Source organism: Cervus canadensis, chromosome 2, assembly GCF_019320065.1.
Source record: "Cervus canadensis isolate Bull #8, Minnesota chromosome 2, ASM1932006v1, whole genome shotgun sequence".
Lineage (NCBI taxonomy): Eukaryota > Metazoa > Chordata > Mammalia > Artiodactyla > Cervidae > Cervus > Cervus canadensis.
Window position 1 is genome coordinate 104,820,292 of NC_057387.1, and position 26,329 is coordinate 104,846,620.

Here is a 26,329-nt window from a genome sequence, read left to right on the forward strand (position 1 = left end):
TTCATTTTAACTTAAAACTTTTTGGAAAATTTTGTTAAAAAAATAGGAATGCCCCAAGGCAGGTAGGTAAAAACAATCTATGTGGAATCTGAAGGTATATTTGCACAATACCAAGAAAACTAGAGTCTAAGGAAAATGCCACTTAGTCTCACATTCCCAAATTAAATAGGTATTCATACTTAAGAATATATTCTTTATTCTAATCTCATGATTTCAAAATGATTCAAGTTGAACTAGGTAAGCTGTGTAAATCTAAAAAAAAGTCTTGCCTAAAATGAAAAATATATCAGGTTGATGCAAACATAATTGCGGTTTCAGACTATGAATTTTAAATCATTATAACTAGGATCAAGCACATCTTTATTAATCAAAATAGGAATCACTACAATCAACACATTTTTGCCAATGAGAAACAAGTTTTATTCCCATTGCCTAAGAATCTGTGCTTCAGGATTCGAAGAACTCTTGGAAAGCACCTTCTGCCTCCTGCTGGTTGTGGAATCATTTTCTCTGTAAAAAGTTGTTGAGATGCTTGAAGAAGTGATGGTTGGTGAGAGGTCAGGTGAATGTGACAGATGAGGCAAAACTTCATAGCCCAATTCGTTCAACTTTTGAAGTGTTGGTTGTGCGATGTGCAGTCAGGCGTTGTCGTGCAGAATTGGGTCCTTTTTGGTGAACAGTGCTGGCCGCAGGCACTGCAGGTTTCAGCGCATCTCATCAAGTTGTTAAGCATATGTCTCATATGTAATGGTTTTGATGGGATTTAGAAAGTTACAGTGGAGAAGGCAATGGCACCCCACTCCAGTACTCTTGCCTGGAAAATCCCATGGACTGAGGAGCCTGGTAGGCTGCAGTCCATGGGGTCGCGAATAGTCAGACATGACCGAGCGACTTCACTTTCACTTTTCACTTTCAAGCACTGGAGAAGGAAACAGCAACCCACTCCAGTGTTCTTGCCTGGAGAATCCCAGGGATGGGGTCGCACAGAGTCTGACATGACTGAAGTGACTTAGCAGCAGCAGCAAGTTACAGTGAATCAGATGGGCAGCAGACCACCAGTGACCATGACCTTCTTTGGTTCAAGTTTAGCTTTGGGAAGTGCTTTGCGGCTTCTTCTCGATCCAACTGCTGAGCTGGTTGTTGCCTTGGATAAATCCACTTTTCGTCACATGTCATAATCTGATCAAGAAATGGTTTGCTGTAGTTGTGCAGAATTAAGACGACACTTCAAAATGACGATTTTTTTTAATTTGCAGTCAGCCACAAGATAAGTAAGGTACCCACTTACCAAGCTTTTCACTTTTCCAATTTGCTTCAAATGTCAAATGACCATAGAGTGGTCCATGCTGAGTTCTTCAGCAACTTCCTGCGTAGCTGTAAGAGGATCAGCTTCGATGATCCTCTCAATTTGCTGTTGTGAACGTCCCACGGCCGAACACTGCACTCCTCATTGTCAAGGGTCTTGTTTCCTTTGCAAAACTTCTTGAATCACCAGTTCCTGGGCCAAATGCGTTGTCGATGTTGCGAGTTGTCTCTACTGCTTTACGACTCATTTTGAACTTGAATAAGAAAATTGCTAGAACTTGCTTTTTTGTCTAACATCATCATTTCCCTAATCTAAAATAAATATAAAATAAACAGCAAGTCATAAGTCATTAGCAAAAAAAATAAAGAAATGTGCATTAAAATGATGTATAATACAACCACATTTAAGAATGTACTCATTAATATCAAACAGCAAAGTTCAACAATGCAAAACCGCAGTTACTTTTGCACCAACCTAATACTTGATGCTTCTAGCTTTCAGGGCTTTGTATATGGTAACAGATTAAAAATCAGAACAAGTCTTTGATGGGGGAAAAAAAAAACTGACAAGATTTTGCAATGAAACAATGTTTTCTGGACTGAGTAAAAACCAAATAATTTATTTTCTGAAAACTGATCTCTTTCTTTGTAATATACCATCTGTTGGATCATACCAATAGGGTCAAACAAAAAAAATATTTAAAATTCTTTCAAGACATAAAGAAAATGAATAATTCACCCATCAAATACAAATATACTATTTTATTCTAAGGGAATATTTCTGTGGTTTTTGCAAGGTGAAAACCCGAAAGTGTTTAAAAAACAAAAAAGAACAGATAATTTAATGTTTCTCTTGTTTGATATTTTTTCCTCCCCTGGGGGGGCGGAAAAAAACCAATTTTACATAATTTTAATAAAATTTAAAAAAGCAAATAACCGGACACACACATCAACAGCTATGCTTATGAGGAATGACCAATAATGACTCAATATTTTCTTTTACAAATTATTCCAGGATCTGGAACAACTCTGTGGACTAACATGCAATTGACATCTTGATACAGTCATTTACCTGGATATTGTCTGTTCTCAATTAAAACATACAGAATTTTTTCCTCTCTCTCTAGTGTTTTATAATAGTTTATCTACTATGCCGTAAATTTGCATTTCTACAGAAGGGGAAACATTAGTGTTTATATAAACGATAAAATTTCATTAGTGGGGACTATTATACCTGATGTTTCTGGATAGTTTATTGGCAGACTTATCAGACAATCCAATTGCTTTTCCTCCATATCAAACAAGGTCTGGAAGTAAGTTTTCCAGTCAGAAATGACAAAACACAGATGGAATTAATCATACAGAACTGGGGCAGATTTACTTCTTTCACATAGTTCTTGGTAACAAAAACAAGATTTGTTACAGGCAGAGGGACAGAACCATAAGTACACAATGTCAAAAGGTCTACTTTAAAATTTTTATTGTATTTAAATTTATTTATTAAAAAACAAAAAAACCACCTGCCATTCCCATCTAAAAAATGGGACATATGGTAAAGTCTTTCAAGGTTAAAATTTCTAAGAGGCTTTTTAGACTTCTCTCGTTTCTATTAAAGGGTCAAATTAACCTCCGCTAAAGAAGTTCTGTGACTGGCCAATATTATAGAAGCTTTGATTCAAAATTTTGTGGGGAAGAAACAGAATGCAGAAGGAAATGGATCCATTTGCCAAACACTCCTATGACTTGATCCTCATCAAACTACTAAAACAGCTAGAGTTTGGAATAATGCTATAAGAAGACCTTCTTGTGGATATATGCAAGACCGTCAGTGTCTTTGTATCCTAACCCCAGATTCCTATTTTTAAGTTTCTTAGGGTAACAAGGTCATCTTCCAATGCTTTATATAGGAAAATACTAGTTCTTCTTCTACCATAGTTCTGATAGCTAAGTAACACTGTGTCTCTGTGGAATCACCCACAGGTTTGCCAGAGAAAGGAGAGACTCCTCTTTTTGAAATGACAAGGGCCTCCAGAAACTGGTGCAAAAGACAAAATAACAAATTATTTAGGAAACGGGAAGATAAAACAATGGGAGGAAAGCTGCCATTTGGGGATAAAATAAAAACAAAAGAACCCCCACTTCTGTGTACCACAGCTTATGCTGTGAGACAGCAGCAATAAAGGCTGACACCCAAAGTGGGCATTTTAGTGGGTTTTCTACAAACATTTCAAGACACTTGGGGTCTAACAAGCGCCACAGACTTTCTGTGTGCATAATTATTTTGCAGAGTTTCAGCCCCTTTAACTTAATTTACCCACATCCAGACCCACAGCTGAGAAGGCCAGACCCAGAAAGTGAAAGGGACACATTACTGCATGAACAGCAGTGAAGGCCTTTTCCCCTGATGTGAGGGACCCTATGGCAAAAGCACCAAAGGCTTCTATCCTTCACAGAATTGGCTTGGCAGTGAAAATCAGAATCAAGACCACTTCACTCTCTACCTTTAAAAAAAAAAAAAAAAAGGCTGAGTATTTTTATTGGGTCTTCAAGTCTGGGTCCCACAGTCCTCATCTGATGCCACTCTTAGCTCTGTACTGATTTCTCCCCTGACTTTCACAGAGGGCTTGCCCAAGTAGCCTGCCGCAGCCAAGGTTTCACTCCAAAGCTACCCCTCTAAGGTCTAAGGTTACTATGGTAGAATTTTATACAACAGTTTTCCTTAAAAATATTCCACAATTTGTTATTCCCAAACAAAATAAGATTATGCACCACTCAGAGAAATTGGTTAGTCATTCTGAAGATGTCTAAGAACTATATCACTGCCAAAGAACAATGTTTCTCAGTTCATATTGTTTCCTTCAGTTTTCATTTGTACATCCACACTGTGGTTCACGAGTTGTCTGTTTTCCATTATCTCATAATCAAGTCAAGAGGACTTGAGACTTATCGTTTTCCAAAGCTGGATGCATTCACAGTTTGGTGCATACCAACATGTATGAAAATAGGAACCCACTTGCACTTTAATCTGATAATTCAACATCAGAGTCTTCTGATTTGGCTTTGGCAAGTTCTTCGTGTACCTCCCTCACCATGAGAATGCGTGTTAACATGGTGTCCAGGGTCCCGGGGTCTATGGGAAATGTGGAGTACCACATGGGGCTATTTGGAACACAGGCGCGCTCAGGCTGAAGGTAAAACACGTCACTCCTCTGCTTCACGCTTTCAGAGCTATCCACAGGGAAGAAGAGAGAGAGAGACAACTGGGATCAGAGAGTACAGCACATTGTAATTACTCTCTAAGTATAATGGCTCTCAGATATTTCGTACTATGACTAATATCGTAAACAGTGTGCCCAAAGAGATAAACAAGTTTATAGACATTTATGCTCCAGGAGCAACCTGTAACTGCATATTTTTTCCCCCACACTCAAGAATCACGCTGGATTCGAAGTAAGTATGTTAATAGATGACAAAATGTAAAGCTTTCACAAGCGTTAGTACTTAAAACTTACCAGGAGCAAAAACAAATTCAACTCACAAGTGACACTATGGCTGAGACTCATCCTCAGTACCCAATACCCTGAAATCCTAAAATGAACCCCCAAAATACTTCACAACTCTACTAAACAGCAAACCCAGTCATTTTATTTCTTTGGGGGAAAAAAAAAATTGCTTTAGTGCAGATCTTGCAACTTTTTAAAATTATAAAGTTTCTATAAAAAAAAAGACCACTCAAAAAATGTCAATTCTCTAAAAACTATTTTCTCATTTATAGACTTAGTACAGTCTTTCCCCTATTTTTCTATGTAAACAACAAATTCACAGCAGTTTAGATGTCACATAAAGTTAAGCAACAGTTGTAAAGATCAAACAATGACAGTGATTCTTGCTTTTTAAGAGATTTTTGGGAAAAAAATGCTCAAGATAAAGCAGTTTGTTTCTTGGTTCAAAATCCAGGCAGATAAGAAATTGGGGAAAAAATGAAACTGTAAGTAAATCTTTGTTTAAAGTTACAGACCAGCTACATTTCTGGGATTTGAGCATCTGAAATCTAAAATATAATAATTACTTTTTGAAGTGTGTGTATCTAGTTCAGAGGAAAATCACTTACCATTTGGACAGGTAAAACTCATAAAGTCGGACTGGGCATCTGAGGGGGTTATCAGTATTCTCTGCCATCTCCACACCCACTGGAACATCATCATCTTCATTTCGTTTCCTCTTGCCAACAGTTAGTTTATCTTGAGACAGAAAATAATAATCATAGAATTAGAAAAGTCTTTCTTCAAGTCTTAAGACACCCACTTATGTGGCTGCCTTTCCCTTCCTTTCACTTACTCACTTCTTCAACAAATATTTATTGAGGATCCATGGAAGCACTAGACTAGTGCTGGGTTGATCAAACAAAGTCCCTGTCCTGTAGAATTTATGTCTGTATCCTTACCCAAGTTGGGGCACCATGACAAAAAGCATGATGCTTGAAAGTATGTCTCAATTCCGAGACTGACTTTGTTAGGCTATTTTATGAGGCATAGGGTTCTTAATCCATAGCAAAACAAAGAGAAAAAAGGGTTCTGCGTGCCCCTCTCCTATAGTGGGGATCAAAACAGAAGCCGGCACCTCTTCCTCTGAAAACAGTCCTCCTGTGGGACACCAGTGCCCACTGGGCATTTGTTTTAAGTCTCTTTCCATTTGTTATAGTATTATGAGAAATGAAATCTTTTCTTAGAAAAAGAATTCTCAGTAAGGCCGACCATTTGATAAGGAAAGAGCAATCTCTTTTTCACCAACACAGTTGTGCAGAGGCCAAGGGTTATCAGAAAGAAGCCAGGGTAAAGACATGGAAAGCAGGCTGTTTCCTTCCCACTTTCTCCATTCAAACTTCAAGAGAATCTAAAAACCTGAGGAAAAAAGGTTTTCTTCTTTTATCTGCTTTTAACAACTGATCCAAAAATTTCCCCAGCTTCCTGTATTAGTTCTGAATTAACCATAAGTGGTTAATTTATGGTTTTAACCTAGTTTTCCATTTACAGGCTATCTAAATAGAAAATGTGCTAGCTGCTCATTCATAAAAGAAGCTAAATTTATTACAAATCTGGTCAAGCACCTAATTAGAAAACAGGAAAATGCTGCCCCATTGCCTCTACCTCCCTGAATTAGTATAAATTTTTTAAGTTATCTATTTTTATTTATTTGGCAGAACCAGGTCGTAGTTGCAACATGTAGAATCTTTAGTTGTGGCATGTGAACTCTTCAGTCGTGGCATGTGAGATCTAGTTCCCCAACCAGGGATCACACCTGCAACCCCTGCATTGGGAGCGTGGATTCTTAGGTACTGGACCACCAAAGAAGTCCCTGAATTAATATCAACTAAGAGCATAAAGTGGGCTATATATAAACAAAATATAAGAAAGAGGGTATGAATGCATGGTGGAAAAAGCAAGATAATCTTAGTATTTTCTAAAGTAAAGGAGCAACTGAGAAAAAAGTAAACACAAAGATGAACATCATAATTATTCTCTACAGATTCTAGTTTCAGTAATTTAAAATTCTTACATTCAAAATATATACTTCCCTCTTATCTCAAGGAAATAATAGTTTAGTTTTGGGAATTTCAGACTTGCAATTCTGTTCAAAATCAATAAACATAATTTCTAGTTCCATAATAACATTAATTTTTAAACATTAAAAACAAATTATTAACAGACTTTTTAGAATGCAAGATCATAAACATTCTAATAAAACAGTCACTGCTAATATTTTTCTACTGCGTATGAAGGCAGTATACTCTAGGACAGGCTTAAAGTTCCCTCAGAATTTTACAACGTTAACACATTACTGACTAGAGACGTATCAATACATTTTTACAAAATGATAAACAATTAACATCACCAGGTGAAGTTGTTAAGAGTTTAAAACTGATCAAGGATTCATTATGCAACTTATGATTGTTGTTATCATTCACATTTTGCTCCATTAGGTTTTTGTACCAGCCTTGTGTATATCAAAAACATAAAATTTTCAAAACTGACACATCAAAAAATTTTGAGTAAAGAAAAATTTTTTGCTGAATTTTATACAGGTACTTTCTCTGATTTTCCAAGTGACATATATACTAGTGTCTTGGAAGATGACAGTTCTTCAAAATATAGTTCTGATTCAAACAATGTGAATATTAGGACAAAATAAGACAAAAGGCTGTAATGATTGATTCTGATACATACAGGGAAACTCATGGTGCTGGAGAATGCACCTTTGCTTCTATAGAACAGTGGACTAAAGACAACATTCAAGAAAATTAGAAGATTTTACAGGTGTGTCAAGTGTAACTACTGAATGCAATAATCCACAAAATGTTAAAGAAACAACAGAATTAACTTCTGGCTGGTCAAAATAAAAATCACCAGCCACAGGTGTTAAGTTTCTACAAAAATCCTGTGGTCAATAATGAATTAACTAAAACGGAGTACTCTGGTCAAAAAAACCCCAAACTTTTAGAAACAGTAGATTTAAAAGTTATGCAAGTTCCTTTTAACTAGTAATTGACCCATCTGTTGCCTCTAAATCAATGATCCCCAACCTTGGCTGTATATTTCAATTCCATGCAAAGTTTTAAAATGAAGATTATATCTGGGTTACATCCTTAACCAATTAAATCAGAATTTCTAATTTAAATGACAATAAAAGAGGACTTTTAAGTGATTAACACTCTGCACTGCAGGGGGCACGATTTTAAACTCTGGTCAGGGAACTAAGATCCCACAAGCCATGCAGCATGGCAACCACTCCCCCGCACCAAAAAAAGCATACTGAAGCAACTGATTCCTCTAATTTTGAGTCAAGCCTTTAATATGGCCCTGAAAATAGAGAAAAGCATTTAAATGTTAAACTAAAACTATACTCTTCCATGTCTAGAATTTGCAATTACTCATCTCTGTTAAGTGTCCATCTGAATACTAATATGATTTCAAATAGAAATCTTACAAGAAAGGGACAAGATCCAAGAGTAGGAGATCCCGGGCTCATCTCTTTCCATGAACACACCAAAACTACAACTATACACAGAGCAACTATCCCTGAGAAAGACCTGAAGACCAGCACAAAAGATTTTCCACAACTGAAGATAAAAGGAAAATCACCATTAAGATGAGTAAGAGAGGCAGAGATGGTATCTGGCCAGGACCCACAGGCAGAGAGGACATCACAGCTGTAGAGGTCCTCCTGAGGAGCAAAGTGTCCAAACTCCACATGAAGCTCCTCAGCCTCAGGGGGACCAGCACTAGAAAGATAATCCGACAAACCCCTGTAACACCTGGACTTGAAAACCGGTGGGACTTACATCCAGAGGTCTGTAGGAAACTAAAACTTAAAGGGCACATGCAAAAACTCTCTTGCCCCAAGTCCCAGAGGCAGCAGTTTGAAGAGTACCTGGGTCCTATGTGAAGGAGAGTCACTGACTGATTTTAGGGTGTGTACAGCAGAGCCAGGGACTTTTATAATTTTCCCTGGTTATGTAGCCACTGAGGAACACCAGGATCTTTTGCTCACCTTCTATGACTACTTGGTCCAATGCTGGTGGGTGCCATTTTGACTCTTCCCATCTCATCCCAGGTTCACCTGTAGACCCATCCAGGCTGGCACTCCTCCAAAGCTACTCTATTACACCTAGCCAGTGGCTCTGGCCAGCACTAGAGCCCCTCCAAAGCAGCTCCACCCTAGGAAATGGCCCTGCAAACCACACTGCCCCCAACAGTCACAACTCAGCATTACAGCCAGCTATCTCAGGGTCCAGTCCTGCATGGCCTAACCACAGAGGAGGCTGCATGTAGCCCTTGCACTACTGGGCTTCACAGGGTACCTTTTACCTAAAGTCATCCTCTGTAGGCTGGCAGATGTGGCTCATCTATCTAGTGCATAGAAACGAACACAGAGAGCGAGGAAAATTGAAGAGACAAAGGAATTGTTCCAAATGAAATAGGCAAAAACATTAAAAAAAGACAGTTTGAAAGACTTCTGGGGACAACACCAAGCATACTAACATTTGCATTATAAGGATTCCCGAAGAAGGGAGAAAAGAAACAGAAAATCTATTTGAAGAAAAAACTGGCTGAAAACTTGACTAACTTGGAAAAGTAAACTCATCCAATTCCAGGAAATGAAGAGTCCCAAACAAGATGAACGCAAAGAAACCTACACTGAGGCACATTATAATTAAAATGTCAAAAGTTAAAGACAGAGAATATTTAAAGCAGCAAGGATAAGAAGGGGATGACAGAGGACAAGATGGTTGGATGGTATCACCGACTCAATGGACATGAGTTCGGGCAAGCTCTGGGAGACGGTGAAGGACGGGGAAGCCTGGTGTGCTGCAGTCCATGGGGTTGCAAAGAGTCAGACAAGACTGAGCAAAACAGAGAAATAAGTAGTTACACACAGAGGAGCCCCCATAAGACTATTAGCTTTTTCAGCAGAAACTTTAAAGCCAGAAGGCAGTGGCATGAGATATTCAAAATGCTTAAAGGAAAAAATTTACAACCAAGAATACTCTGTCAAGATTATCATTCACAACTAAAGGTGAAATAAAGTTTCCCAGACAAGCAGAAGTTAAAGGCGTTTATCATTACTCAACTGACCTTACAAAGAATGTTCAAGGGACTTCTTTGAACATAAAAAGAAGGCCATTACTTGAAATATGAAAATTATGGAAGAAAAAAACTCAATGTAAAGGCAAGCACATACTAAAGGTAGTGATTCAACCATCTATGTAGCTAGTATGAAGATTAGAAAAGTAGTGAGATCAAATAATCTATAATTATTAAAGAAAATACAACATTTTAAAAAAGTAAAATTTGTCAAAAACATAAAAGACGGGGTGGGGTGGTGACAGTAAAAACGTAGTGTTTTTAGAGCACACTCAAACTTAAGCAACCATCAACTTAAAACAGACTGCCATATACGTAAGTTGTTATATAAGAGGCTTATGATAACCACTAACCAAAACTGAATAATAGATACACACACGAAAAAGAAAAAAGAATACAAACAAAACTAAAAAGTAATCAAACTGCAAGGGAAGAGAGCAAGAAGAAAAGAAACAGACATGAACAATACAAACAATTATAAAACAATTTCTAAAAAGGTAATGAATAAATTTTTGCTGTTCAGTCACTAAGTTGTGGCCGCCTCTTTGTGCCCCTGTGGACCGCAGCTTCCCTGTCCTGCACACGGCAATAACTGCTGTACACGCAAACCAACTAACTGCTGCGACCCAAAGACAGCGTGCCTGGGTGGATTCCAAAGTAAGATCCACATACACGCTGCGCATCAGAGACTCGCTCCAGACCTACAGACACACGCAGACTGAGCAAGGGACAAGACAAGGTATTCCATGTAAACAGAAACAGAAGGCTGGAGTGGGCGAAAAAACTTTAAAACAAGGACGGAAGAAGGACACTGCAAAACAGTGAAGGGATTATTCCAACAATAATACAAAACACTTGTATGTATGTGTGCATCCTACACAGGAGGACCGACATGTAACATGTAAGCAAATATTAACAGACAAAAGGAGGCAGCAACAGTGCTACAGTAACAGGGGGGAGACCGTAACACCCTATTTACATCAGTGGACACATCAATGAGGAAACACTGGCCTTAGAGGACACATCTGACCGATGAACTTAATAAACAGTATGTTACATCCCCAAACAAAATAATATTCAAGTACACATGGAACATTCTCCAGGATACATCACGTCAGACTACAAAACAAATCTCAATAAGTTTGTTGTTATTCAGGTGCCAAGTCATGTCTGACTCTATGACCTTATGGACTGCAGCAAGCCAGGCTTCCCCGTCCTTCACTATGCCCTGGAGTTTGCTCAAACTTATGACCACTGAGTCAGTGATGCCATCCAACCATCTCATCCTCTGTCACCCCAAAGTTGAAATCATATTAAGTCTCTTTCACAACCACAATGCTATCACACTAGATAGCAACTAAAAGGAAAACACTGGAAAAAACAAATATGTGGAGTCCAAACAACATGCTACTAAACAATCAATGGATCACTGAAGAAATCAATGAGGAAATTTAAAAAAAAAAAAAACACTTTGAGACAAAAATCTATCAGCAGCAAAAAAAGTCTAAGAGGGAAATTTATAGTGATATAGGTCTACCTTAGGAAACAGAAAAACTCAAATAATCTAACTTTATACCTAAAGGAACTAGAAAAAAAACAGCCGAAAACCAAAGTTAGTAAAGGAAGTAGTAATAAAGATCAAAAGTGAAAATAAATAAAACAGGAACAAAAAAATAGAACAGAATCTGTCCTTTGAAAAGATGAACAAAACTGACTAACCAGATTCATCAAAAACAAAAAGAGAGGGCTCAAATAAATAAAATGAAAATTGAAACAGAAGTTACAATTGACATCACAGAAATACAATGGATCACAAGAGATTACCATGAACAATCATATGCCAATAAATTAGACCAAAAAAATGGATAAATTCTTAGAAACATACTATCTGACTAAATCAGGCAAAAAATAGAAAACATGGACAGACCAATCACCAATAATAAAACTGAATTAGTAATCATAAAACTCTCAAAAAACAAAACCTGGAGCCAGATGGCTTCACAGATGAGTTTTACCATACATTTAGGTAAGAGTTAATATCTATTCTTCTCAAACTATTTCAAAACATAGGGGAGCAAGGAACTCTGTTCCAAACTCATTTTACTTGTCCAGCAGGACCCTGATACCAAAACCAGACAAAGACACCAGAAAAAGAAATAAAATGACAGGCCAATATCACTGATCCTCAAGAAGATATTAGCAAACTGAATTCAACCATACATTAAAAGGATCATATGCCATGAACAAATGGGATTTATCCCAGGGATACAAGGATGATTCAGTATTCACAAAGCAACATTATACACCACATTAAGAAAATGAAGGATAAAAAGCATAAGATAATCTCAGTAGATGCAGAAAAAGCTTTTGAAAAAAATTCAACATCCATTTCTGATAAAAACTCACCAAAGCAGCTACAGAGGGAAGATACCTCCACATAATAAACGTCATATATGACAAACTCACAACTAACATCATACCCAATGGTGAAAAGCTGAATAAATTTTTTCTAAGTTGGGGAATAAGACAAGATGCTCACTCCCGACACTTTTATTCAACACAGTACTGGATGAAATCCTAGCCATGGCAATCCTACAAAGTCTTAGGCAATCCTACAAATTCCTAGGCAATCAAACAAGAAAAGGAAATTTTAAAAATCAAGAACTCTGCTGGCAGTCCAGTGGCTAAGATTCTGTGCTCCCAATTTGGTCAGGGAATTAGATGCCACATGCAACAATTAAAGATCCTGCATGCCACAACGAAGACTAAAGCTGCCAGGTGCCATAACTAAGACCTGGAGGAGGAAAATAAATAAATTAAACAAATATTTTAAAAAATAATACTAAAAGACAAGTCATAGGTTACAAGAAAATATTTTAAAAAATTCAAACTGGAAAAGAAGAAGTAAAACCATCACTACCTGCAGATGACATGATACTATATATAGAAAATTCTAAAGACACTACCAAAAAATTATAAGAATAAATCAATTCTAGTAAATACATTTTACAGGATATAAAACATGCAGAAATCTTCCAGATTTCTATACACTCACAACAATCTATCAGCAACAGAAATTAAGAAAACAATCCCATTTACAACTGCATCAAAAATCATAAAATACCTAGGAAGAAATTTAACCAAAGAGGTGAAAGACCTGTACTCTAAAAACTATAAAAAGATACAAATAAGTTGGAAGATACACCATGCTCATAGACTGAAAGAATAGTGTTAAAATGTCTATTCCAAAATAACTGACAGATTCAGTGCAATCCCTAACAAAATTCCATTTGCATTTTTCACAAAGAGAGAGTAATTCTAAAATTTATACGAACTCACAAAATACCACAAATGGCCAAAGGTATCTTGAGTAAGAACAAAGCTGGAGGTTCATACTTCCTGACTTCGAACTACAGTTGATTCTTAACAAATACAAGTTTGAACTACATGGATCTACTCATACATGGATTTTTTTCAATAAATACATACTATAGTACTATATAACACATGGCTTTTGAATCTGCAGACATGAAACAGTAAATGAGGAGGGCTGACTGTAAAGTTATATGCAGATTTTCAACTGGCTGGCTTAAGGTTCAACTGTATACCCAAAGCCACAGTGACCAAATCAGCATGGTAATGGTGTGAAGACAGATACACAGATCAATGGAACAGAACAGACACTCACTCAGTCGTGTCCGACTCTGTGCGACCCCCTGGACTGTAGCCTACCAGGCTCCTCCGTCCATGGGCTTTTCCAGGCAAGGGTACTTGGAGTGGGTTGCCATTTCCTTCTCTAGGGGATCTTCCCGACCCAGGGATCAAACCCAGGTCTCCCGCATTGCAGGCAGACGCTTTACCGTCTGAGCCACCAGGGGAGCATCACAGAACAGACAGACCAGACGTAAACCCATCCTTATACAATCAATGTGTGACAAAGAAAGCAAGAATACACAATGGGGAAAAACAGAGTCTAAAACAAATGGATTGGGAAAACTGGACAGCTACATGGAAAAGAATGAAAGTGCACCACTTTTTCACACCATGTACAAAATTAAACTCAAAATGGATTAAAGACTTACATGTAAGACCTGAAACCATAAGACTCCTAGAGGAAAACACAGGCAGGAAACTGACATTGGTGTTAATAATATTTTTTTGGATCTGTCTCATCGGGTGAAGACAACAAAGCAAAAATAAACAACTGGGGTCAAATCAAACTTAAAAGATTTTGCATAGCAAAGGAAACTCTCAACAAAATGAAAAGGCAGCTTACTGAATGGGTGAGGATATTTGCAAGGTATATATCTGGAAAGGGGTTAACACACAAATCATACAAAGAACTCAGAAAACTCAATATAAAAAATGCAATTAAAAAATGGGTAGAGGATCTAAACAGACATTTTTCTAAAAGGGACATACAAGCTGCCAACAGACACATGGAAAGATGATCCATATCACTAATCATCAGGAAAATGCAAATGAAAACCCACAAGATATCCTCTCATATCTATCAGAATGACTACCATGAAAGGGACAAGGGAACCCATGTGCACTGTTGGTGAGAATGCATACTGGTGCAGCCATTGTGGAAAACAGTATACAGCATCCTCAAAAACTGAAAACAGAACTACCACATGATCCAGCAATTCTACTTCTGGGTATTTTTTACCCAAAGCAAACAAAAACACTAATTCATAAAGATATATACGCACCCCTATGTCCAATACAGCATTACTGACAACAGCCAAAATATGAAGTGTCCATCAATAGAGGGATTAACTCACTCAGCTATTAAAAAGGATATAATCCTGCCATTTGTGAAAACACAGAGTGTGTTATGCTAAGTGAAAAAAGTCAGTAAGAAAAAGACAAATATTGTATGATTTTATCTATATGTATAATCTAAAAAATTAAAACAAATGAACAAAAGAAACAGAAATAGACTCACAGCTACAGAGAACAAACTGGTGGCTGCCAAAGGCAAGAGGGGTGGGGGTAATTAGGTGAAGGGGATTACGAGGTATGAAATTCCAGTTATAAAATAAATAAGTCATGAGGAAGTAATATGCAACATGAAGAAGCACAGCCAATAATACTGTAATAACTTTGTATGGTGATAGATAGTTACTAGACTTATAGTGGTGATCATTTCATAATGTATTTAAATGTCATTACATTGCACACCTGAAACTAACATAATATTGCACATCAAGTATATTTCAATTTAAAAAGTAAGGAATCTCCACCACACCTGGTTCTGACTCTTGTTTCTGTGAAGGTGGGAAGAACCTCAAATAGGTCATCTTGGTACTGTACTTCAGAGTCCTCGTCCGTCTCATCACATGGGCAAAGGAAAGCTTCAAGTGCTCAGTAACATTCTTTAGTTGAAAGTATTTGGTATTGAAGAAAAGGAGGGTGTTCAAAAGGACGATTGGCGAGTAAGCGCCCAGCTGTTTGCACTCCCACAAGTGCTCTTCTTCAATTCGAGAGAACATGTAACCTGAACAGAACAGGGAAAAAGAAACAGCACTGAGATCCTGCTGAAAGGGACTAAGTAATTTCTTTAATTCTCAGACAGGAGGATACTAAGGAAAACACTGATTGTGCCTCTCTTTGTCCCTCTTCCTCATACATAAAAATAGAAAAAGCACTGCAAAGAAAAGGGCAGATGATTCCAGTGAAAGAGACATTGTGAGCACTCCCCTAGAACAGTTTTAATCTATTGTTAGTTTAGACCAGGGCATGGTAAATTTTTCCTGTGAAGAGCCAGATGATAAGTATATTAAGCATTGTGGGCCATAAGGGCTCTGAACAACTTTGTTGTTGTAAAAGATAAGAAAGTATAGACTCTACAGAAACAAACAGGTATGGCTATTTGTAAATTTTATTTATAGAAACAAATTTGAGTCTCATGCAATTTTCCCATATCACAAAATATAATTTAATTCTTCCCCAACTATTTAGAAATGTAAAAAAATATTTTTAGCTCATAAACTATATAGAAACAGGCAAGAGGCCAGATCCAACCATGAGCTGCAGTTAGCAGACTCCTGTTTGAAAACATTATGCTTACTGTTAACTGCTTCAGTTTTATTTGGCTAAGAACATTAGAAGGCAGCTCCCTCTCTCCCTCCTATTTAAAACTTATATTAAGAGAAATTACTTCACAATAGTTTATCTGGATTTTCCCTAAAAAGCAGAGGTCAGAAGAATTAAAATTAGTATACTTTTAAATGCAGCTTCTTCATGATATCCATTAAACTCAGGTCTTTCCTAATGTTCTCTCCCCAATCCTCTTTGTTACCACCTCTCATTCTATTCTTGGGAGACTGCCCACGAATATATTATTTGTTACTTCCAAATGTAAGTTCTTAGCTCTTCCTTTGAAAGCTAAATGCATCATGCCACTGCATTCCTTTTAATGCTTCAAAGGTTCTCTGTAGCCCAAAAGAAAGGGAACACATTTCTGGGCATTACATTCAACCTTTTCATTCACAGGCAAGGAGCATGAGAGCAGGAGAGAATTAGGGACTTGTCCAAAGACAAATGGTCACAGACAATTCAAGGATGAAGACTTAACTCTCTTAACAATTAGTTCACGGTACTTTTTTCAAACTATTGAAAAAGATCCACTGCTAACAGCATCAAAAAGTAGCATATGTGGCAGCTACTAGTACAGTGTACAACTTTACTAATACAACCATATCAAGAATGGTTTCTAAAAAGTAAATGTAACCTTTAGTTGCTTTTTAATATTCAGTAGTTATTAGCTATTCATGTACTATATGCAAGATGTAGTTTTATTAAGTAACTGATAATAAAGCAAAGATTTTCTCCTCAAAAGTCCAAATATAAGTCAAGACAAATATAAAATGAACAATTTACAAAAGGTAATCATAAAAATTAAGCAATTTAAGAAGGCATATCATGAAAAGAATCAAAATATAATCATCCTACCATTAGGAAGTATTGTAGGTTCCCATATTTTCAAGAGTTTGGTAAGTTCAATCATAAATCTGGAATAGGGCTCAGTAAAAATGTTATCTATTCTACCATTTTCAAACAGGTACTACAAGAGAAAAAAATGGAAACATATATGTTGATACAAAGAAAACATAAAATTTAAAAAATGTGTTTTTAGGAATATAGTTTACCCTTAGTTTCTGTCCTTACAATACTGTGAAATATTTTAAGGATACAGTCAAACCAGTAGAATTCAAGCTAAAGTTTCTTTTCACATGAATTAACATTATCTTGACCACTGAGCTTGTAACGTAAAGTTTTGTATTTCCTTTTAAAAACAATTATTTAAAATAATAAATCAGTACCTTTCAGTCACTTAATAAAACTGATATACTAAAAACTGGTCTTAATTCATATTTCTCAAATCATTTTTAAATTCTCAGCATCTGAGATGTACTCTTAGAAGTTTGTTTGTTTTTTAATCTAGTTATAAGGTCACTTCCTGAAAATAATACAGTTAGCTAGTTTTCAGGTGACCCGAGGGTACTGAAACTATAAAACTATTTATTTGGAGGCTTCTAACCACAGCTCTCAACTCTCTGCCCCACAAGCCAGCCTTCACAAAGTTCAAGTCTAATTATAGGACATAAAAGTATGCTAATTATAACCATCAAGAATCATTTCACAGAGGAAACAAGCAATAGCTTGAGTAAATTACTGTTAAATATTTTGAGGGTGCAGGTGAGGTCAGATAAAATCACTCAGAGAAATAAAATCAGTAGCATATGAGAAGAACACAAAGTAGCATAATTACAAGCTAAAGATCTTGGTGTCTTAACGATCTAGTATTTTAAACATTTATCTATGGCTATGTCGGTTTCCTGCTTTCTTGATCTATGTATGACTTACTGTAAATTTTTATTTCCACTTAAGTTTATTCTGGTTAATAAAGATTATATACAATTTCAATGTACACTTTTATAGGTCTCTTCAAAGGCAATTTATGATCATATTGCCAGATTACAGTTTTGTTGCTGAAAAGTATCATCTCCTTTATTTTAATAAAGTTATTTTTACAACTTAAAAAATATTATAACCTCATTATGAAAAGAGTTTAAAATATAGAAAAGGTGGAAGAAAAGTACATTCAGACTCATTACTCAAAAGCAACTATTATCAACAGTCAGGGGTTATTTCAATCTTTAAAAAACTCTCCTTTATGAATACACAGAGTTGAGTTTTTATACAGTAACTCAAATATGAGTACATATAAAATACATGGGTTTAAAAAAAAAAAAATCACAGGACTTCCCTGGTGGTCCAGTGGCTAAGACTCCATGGTTTCAATGCATGGGGCCTGGGTTGGATCTCTGGTCAGGGAATTATTTAGATCCTACATGCTGCAACTAAGAGTTCTCATGCCTCAACTAAGACCCAGAGCAGCCAAATAAATATATCAATAAAATAAAAAGAAATATTGAAAGAATCACTTCTCCCTTAGATCAGGAACAAGATAAAAATGCCACTTCTATTCAACACTGTATAGGAAATACTAGCCAGAGTAACTAGGGAAGAAAAAGAAATAAAAAGCATTGAAATAGAAAAGGAAGAAGCAAAACTATCTGTATTTGCAGTGACATGAACCTATATATAGAGAAAATTCTAAAGAGTCCACAAAAAAAAGTTATTAGAGCTAATAAATGAACTCAATAAACCTGCAGAAGACAAGCAACATAAAATCAGTTGCAATGAACGATCCAAAGAGAGAATTAAGAAAATTCCATTTACAACAGTATCAGAAATATAATACTTGAGAAGAATAAATTTAACCAAGGAGATACAGATTTACACACTCAAAACTATATAAAACTTCTGAAATTAAGGAAGACCTAAGAAAAACATCTTGTATTTATGGATCTAGAGACAGTATTATTACACTAGAGACAGTATTATTACAACAGCAATACTCTCCAAAGTAAACTACAGATTCAATGCAATCCTATCAAAATCCCAAAGGTTCAGATTTTCCTTTTTGAAGAAATGGAAAAGTCAATCCTAAAACTGTTACAAAATTGTAAGGAATCTCAAATAGTCAAAAGGATCTTGAGGAATCACACGTCCCAATTTCAAAATTTGCTACAAAGCTACAGTAATCAGAACAGTGGGTACTGCCACAAGAATACTCATATAGACCAAAAAGTATTAAAACTGAGAGTGCGAAATAAACACACACACATTGAGTCAAATGATTTTCGGCAAGGTTGTCAAGATGAATGAATGAAGAAAGAGCAGACTCTTCAACAAATGATGCCAGGAGAACTAGACATCTACATATCCAGTTATCCCTAATTCAACAGATCCCTGTGTTAGTCACTTAGTTGTGTCTGACTCTTTGTGACCCCATGGACTGTAGCCTGCCAGGCTTCTCTGTCATGGGATTTCCAGGCAAGAATACCGGAATGGATTGCCATTTTCTTCTCCAGGGGATCTTCCTGACTCAGGGATTGAACCCAGGTCTCCTGCACTGCAGGCAGATTCTTTACCATCTGAACCACCAGGGAAGTCCCGGTGGCTCACTTGATATACCTCACCTGATAGAATAATCATTCAAAATGGATCGATGATCTAAACACTGATCCACTGACTTAAACATAAGAGCTAAGACCATAAAACTTTTAGAAGAAAACACAGAAGCAAATCTTCATGAACTTGAGCTTCAATGGATTCTTTAGGTATAACACCAAAGCACAAGCAACAACAGGAAAAATAAACTGAACTTCATCAAAATTAAAAATGAAAGTACAAGAAAGTATACAAAACTGAAAAGAAAACCCAGAGAACGGGAAAAAATATTTGAAAATCACAAATCTAATAAAAGTTTACTATCCAGAATATAAAAAGAGATTCTACAATTCTACAGCTCAATAACAAGCAAACTACCCAGTTTTAAAACAGGCAAACGATTTGGACATTTTCCCTAAAGAGGCTATACAAATGGCCTCGTACATGAAAAAAATGCTCAGTGTCATTAGTCATCCAGTTCAGTCGCTCAGTCGTGTCCGACTCTTTGCGACCCCATGAATCATTAGGGAAAAGCAAATCAAAATCACAATAGGATACCACCTCACACCCATCAGATGGCTTTTTTTTTTTTTTTAAGGATATTAACAAGCGTTGACAAGTACATGGAGATAATGTAACACTCAGAAATTGCTGCTGGGGATGTAAAATGGTGCAGTCATCTTGGAAAATGGTTTGGTGGTTCCTCAACAAGCTAATAGACAAGGAAATGGCAACCCACTCTAGTATTCTTGCCTGGAGAATCCCAGGGACAGAGGAGCCTGGTGGGCTGCTGTCTGTGGGGTCGCAGAGAGTCGGACACGACTGAAGTGACTTAGCAGCAGCAGCAGCAACAAGCTAAACATAGTCACCATTTGACTCTGGAATTCCACTCCTAGGCATACAGTACCCAAAAGACATGAAAACGGGTGTTCAAACAAAAACTTGTATATGAATGTTCATAGCAGCACTCACTATTTAAAGCAGCCAAAAGGCGGACAGAACTCAAATGTCTATCAACACATTTCCAACAACAGAATAATTCAACCATAAACGAGAACAAAGTACTGATTCATATTACAACATGCATGACCTTTGAAAACATCATGTTAAGTGAAAGAAGCAAGGCATGCAAGTCCACAAACTGTAACTTTCCACTTACATGAAAGATCTAGAATAGGCAAACCCATATAGACAGAATGCAGATTTATGGTTGCCAAGGACTAAATGGAGGAGGTAAGAAGTGAAAGCATAATGTGCAGGTTTCCCTTTAGGGGAATAAAATTTTAAAACAAAATAGTGATGATGGTTGCACAACATCATGATGTTGTTATGACAATGAACTGTATACTTTAAAATGGCAAATTTTATATTATATGTATTTTACCTTACTATAAATATTGTACTACACATAAAATTTTGCAAGTTACTTTTCAAAATGTATGTCTCCAAGAGTTTACCATGTCAAAACATATAGAAGCTACAGAAGCAATTCATTCCTTTAAAACTACTGTTATTTAATAGTATGGATGTACTATATTTGATTGAATCTTTTCATGAACACTAAGGTGGTTTCTAGTTTTTTGCTGTTAAAAAAATTACAATAAAAACACCATTATGTGTTTTCCTAGGTAATTGTATTAATTTCTTTGTGGGAAAGATACTGATCAATAGATTTGCTAGACTGAAGAATCTACATGCACTTCAAGTTTTAACAGTCACTGTCAATTTGCCCTCTTTCAAAAAGGCCTCCAACAGTGCACATGTGTCTTCACTAATACTTAGCATTGTCAAACTTCTCAATCTTTCAAGTGTTTTAATCCATCTAATAGGTGAAAACTTCCCTGATTACAGCTGACCACTATTTTATATTAGAGAGGCAGCCCAACACAGTAATCATAGCATGGACCCTAAAGCTGAGCTACCTGCGTTCACTTCACACCTTGGCCCTGCCACTTACTACCTTTAAGACCTTAGGCAAGCTATTTAACTCACTGTGCCTCAGATTCTTCAGCACAAAATGATATTAGTTATTATACATAATAAGGGTACACTAACAATTATGTAAGTTAATATATGAAATGGGCTTATATTAAAATATAGCATACAAAGTAAATGATTGTTAAATATTCCTGATACATTTTATCTATTAGCAATCTTTTGATTTTCTTCTGTTACTTGACTGTTTGTTTCTTTTGCCAATTATCTCTCCTAGAGAACTTTAACAGTGGTGGTCAAGGCATTGATATTACAGCTGTTGTTTAATTTTACATTTTTATGTATTTTCAAAACTCTTTACAATTAGCATCAGTTCAGTTCAGTTGCTCAGTCATGTCTGACTCTTTGAGACCCCATGGACTGCAGCACGCCAGGCTTCCCTGTCTATTACCAACTCCCGGAGCTTACTCAAACTCATGTCCATCGAGTTGGTGATGCCATCCAACCATCTCTGTCGTCCCCTTGTTCTCCAGCATCAGGGTCTTTTCCAATGAGTCAGTTCTTTGCATTAGGTGGCCAAAGTATTGGACTTTCAGCTTCAGCAGCAGTCCTTCCAATGAATATTCAGGACTGATTTCCTTTAGGATGTACTGGCTGGATCTCCTTGCAGTCCAAGGGACTCTCAAGAGTCTTCTCCAATACCACAGTTCAAAAGCATCAATTCTTTGGAGCTCAGCTTTCTTTGTAGTTCAACTCTCACCTTCATACATGACTACTGGAAAAACCACAGCTTTGACTAGACAGACTTTTGCTGGCAAAGCAATGTCTCTGCTTTTTAATATGCTGTTTAGGTTTGTCAGAGCTTTTCTTCCAAGGAGCAAGTGTCTTTTAAAAATTTCATGGCAGCAGTCACCACCTGCAGTGCTCCAAAGTCTATCACTCATTGTTTCTCCATCTATCTGCCATGAAGTGATGGGACCAGATGCCATGATCTTAGTTTTCTGAATGTTGAGTTTTAAGCCAACTTTTAAGCATAACTGTATTTGTTTATAATGCCAACTTTTATAGCATAACCGTATGTTATTATAATGAGGAAAAAATAAAAAAGGAAACAAATTTGAGATGTAAACATAAGTAAACTTTTAAAATTCCCTATAAGGAATAAGTTATAGGTTAATGAAAGTTTATTTCTTGCCAAAATTGCTAACAGGTTTGTAATTACTTTCGGTAAGTCATGTGAGAATTTGTTAACCTATAGTATTGTTACAGAAAGTCATTTATTAATATAAACAAATAACAAGAGAAATATACTAGGAAAAAACTTTTAACAGGTTTATGATTCACCTCACAAATAGAATATATACAGCAGAGTGTCTACATGCAAAGTACTCAAATATTTTTTATTGAAATTCCTAGCAATGAGCACATGTTTTGATTATATTCAAATCATTAGACTATTAATAAATACCAAAAAACATCTTATTTCTTGACATACGTATTAACAAAATTAGGAAATGTTCTTCAGATTCTTATATTATAAACTCCAAAGGAAGGAAGTGCATCCAGAATCTTTGCAATTTTTACCTAAGCAAAATGCATGTTGACACACATGGAAGGTTCTCAAATTCTGCTGAAAGAATCCATAAAAGTTCTCTTATATGCAACTTTTAAAAATATATCTTACCATCTAGAAATTGGATCAAAATATAAGGGAAACTTATTAAGTAACAGGTGCCATTTTGATTCGAAGAACAACCAATGCTGCTTGCATAACCAGCTACACTTCAGATATGTTATTCATCAGCAACATATTTATTTCATGCATAAAAATGAATTTCAGATATATTAACAATGTCAATCCAAAAAACTCCCAAGTATTTTAGAAACTGATGAGAATTTAAATTTAAATATTTAAGTACAAAGACCATTCTAAGCCAACATGGAAAGTATAGGAACTATAAAGGGAAATATATCCACATTGGACTATATAAAAATGAAAACTTTTTAAATAGTAAAACATACATAAAAACCGAAAGACAAAAATACACTAGAAAAATTTAATCTCATATTAGACTCAATATCCCTAATATAAAAGAGACCCTACAGATCGGGAGGAAAAATCCAAATGACCAACATAAAAAGACATTTACTTCACAAAAGTTGGAAGAATACATATTGGAGCCACAAGTTAACATTTTAAAAAATTCCATCAGAACAATAAACATGAGAAAGAGGATGGTGAAAAGGATTCAAGAAACAGGCATCACACTGCTGGTAAAATCGTAAGCTACCACAATTATCCTGGGAAGTGATCTGAAAGTATCTTATAACTAGAAAAATCTATGCTTTAACCTAGAAACAAAAGCACCAGTTCACTAGGTGTGCAAACAAAATATTTACCGAAGCATGGTTTGCAAGAGTAAGAGAAGAGGAGGGAGAAACGCCTGAATATAGAAAAGAGGAAAGGCTGAATAACTGTTATGTTCATACTCTGCAACATTATGTGACTTTCTTTTTTAAAGCAAGGAATTTGATTTATATGCATCTCAAGGGATACACAGGTTGAGAATAGTAAGTTACAAAAAGTGGGTATAGTATAGGCCCCATTTTAAAAAAACTAAGCAAAATAAAAACTGTTAACAAACATCTACACACATGTATAAATATATATTGCACAAAAGATAATGAGATAAGTCAACAATACATCAATTAAAATGACAAAAAAAGAAGATATAGGTTACATATCACACTGCAAACACTGATTACCTCAGGGAGTGGGAATGGACTGATTTAATTTTTCTTATTATGTCTTCACTTACTGTTTTAACAGTTAACTGAGCCCATACTACTTTTATAATTAAAAAATTAAACTTTAACAACAAATAAATGACTAAATAATACCCCCTGAAATACAGAGGGAATGAAATTTGGCAAATAGAGGAAAAAAATCAATTATATTCAGAGTTTCATCACTCCAAGATAATAAGCACTGTAAATACTTTTCATGTATTTCATTTACTATGTTATTTATGTGAATGGCTTATAAACCACTATGTTAAAATATAGTGATACACATACACTCTTATTTTGCTCACTTAATGCTTTAGTATTAAGATTTTTATGTTACTAGAAGTCACTTTGTAAACCATTTTTATTGGGGGCATAATATTTAACTATAAATATACTATACTTTGGTGGACACTGAGGTGATTTCCAGTTTTGGGCAATAATGTCTGAACCTCAGACTTTTGAGAGATTCCCAAAAAATGAATCACTGGTGAAATAATATGAACATTCAAAAGTATTCCTGAAACATACGCTCAAAACTGCTTTTTACAAACTATGTACTAATTATCATCAACTATGAAGGTGAACCTCCATCTCACAGAACTCGTATCAACAATGACTACTAAAATTTTTTGATCTTTGCTATTGTGATAGGATAAATATTGACATATCTATTCTAATGTGAATTTAAAGTTTATATGAGATTACAAAATTCATACAGATACATACATATAAACACAGAGTCATCTATCTCACTTCTTTTGTGAATTGCTATTAGGCCTTTTTTGTCCATTTAGCAATAAAATGAACCAACTTCAATTTCTGTTACTCTAACAGTCTCAATTCTGTTATAAGTCTCAATTAAACTTATAAAACGTTTACGTGACTAAGACTTTCAAATCAGGGTCAGTGGTTAACTAAGAAGAGAGTACAGGAGCAATACCAACTGACAATATATACAGTACTTTCTCAGCTTAATTCACAAGTTCTACCAGAATTATTAAAAAAGCAATAGTTTACATAACAACTGATTTCATACCTGTTGAATTCCAAGGCACAAATATAAGATACTGTCTGGATCATATTTTTCACCATTTGGTCTCCGCACTTCTTGAATAAACTGGCATAAGCCTAAACTCAACTCAGCAAAAGTGCAGGACAGAATATCTTCCTTCAGCTTGATAGAGCGGACTGTGGAAAGGTAAAAAACATCTGAAATAATAACTTAAAAGAAAAATAATAACATTACTCAATTCACTAAATAAACACTGACTACACTGCCCCAGGTATTATGGTATACACTAGTGAAGACATGGATTAAAGACAGATACTCATCTCAAGGCTTTTTTAGTTAAAAAAAAATAAAGATAATTCATCACATATGATGTAACATTTAAATAAAATGTCTTATTTAAGTAAAATTCTATGAAAACAAATAAGGGCCATCTAATAGTGAAAAGTCATGTTAGATTCCAGAGGAAGTGAAAGGTGGAGAAAAATTAAACTCATAGATTAAGAATTTCAACTTGAGGATATAAGATTTCCCAAAGTATATTCCACAAAATACTAACCATGTGAAAGCTCAATAAAACTGGGTTTCTAAGATCTGATAAATTTGGAAAACAACAGTATATTATATCTGCCTGTGAAGAATTCACAGTATGTTTTAATATATAAAAAGCTCTGGAGATGTCTGTAAAGGGAATGCTATTTAACTTTAAGTGATATTTATTTGAATAAAGTATATTTCAGATTACATATTAACAACTTCATGCTTTTGAAAATGCTAGAAAACACAGTATGTGCTCAGCCACAAAAACGAAAGGGTTTGGGGACTGAGGAATATAGCAGAAAAGTAAAGAGGGCAGATCATGGTAAGCCTCATATATATATATATAAAGATTCTGAAGACAACTAAGAATTGAATTGCTTCCCAGGTGTCTCAGGGGTAAAGGATCCTCCCGCCAATGCAATAGACACAGCAGACACGGGTTTATTCCCTGAGTCAGGAAGATCTCTGGAGGAGGAAATGGCAACTCACTCCAGTATTCTTGCCAGGAAAATTCCACAGACAGAGGAGACTGGTGGCCTACAGTCACACAGTGTCATGAAGAGTTGGGCGTAGAGCAAAT

At 35.8% G+C, this 26,329-nt stretch overlaps 1 protein-coding gene across 7 annotated transcripts in view; it reads right to left on the minus strand.

The window, feature by feature from the left end:
• Nucleotides 1-1,905: 1,905 nt before the first annotated feature.
• ZMYM4 (zinc finger MYM-type containing 4) overlaps nt 1,906-26,329 on the minus strand; it is a 154,345-nt gene continuing 129,921 nt past the window's right edge. For all 7 annotated transcript variants that reach the window (XM_043461946.1, XM_043461947.1, XM_043461945.1 and 4 more), the window contains 5 exons: nt 25,237-25,388; nt 16,908-17,019; nt 15,202-15,450; nt 5,417-5,546; nt 1,906-4,533 (listed from right to left, as the gene is read on the minus strand). In XM_043461946.1, coding sequence (XP_043317881.1) covers nt 4,326-4,533; nt 5,417-5,546; nt 15,202-15,450; nt 16,908-17,019; nt 25,237-25,388 — 851 coding nt within the window. In that variant the 3' untranslated portion in view covers nt 1,906-4,325. The remainder of the gene's footprint in view (nt 4,534-5,416; nt 5,547-15,201; nt 15,451-16,907; nt 17,020-25,236; nt 25,389-26,329) is intronic.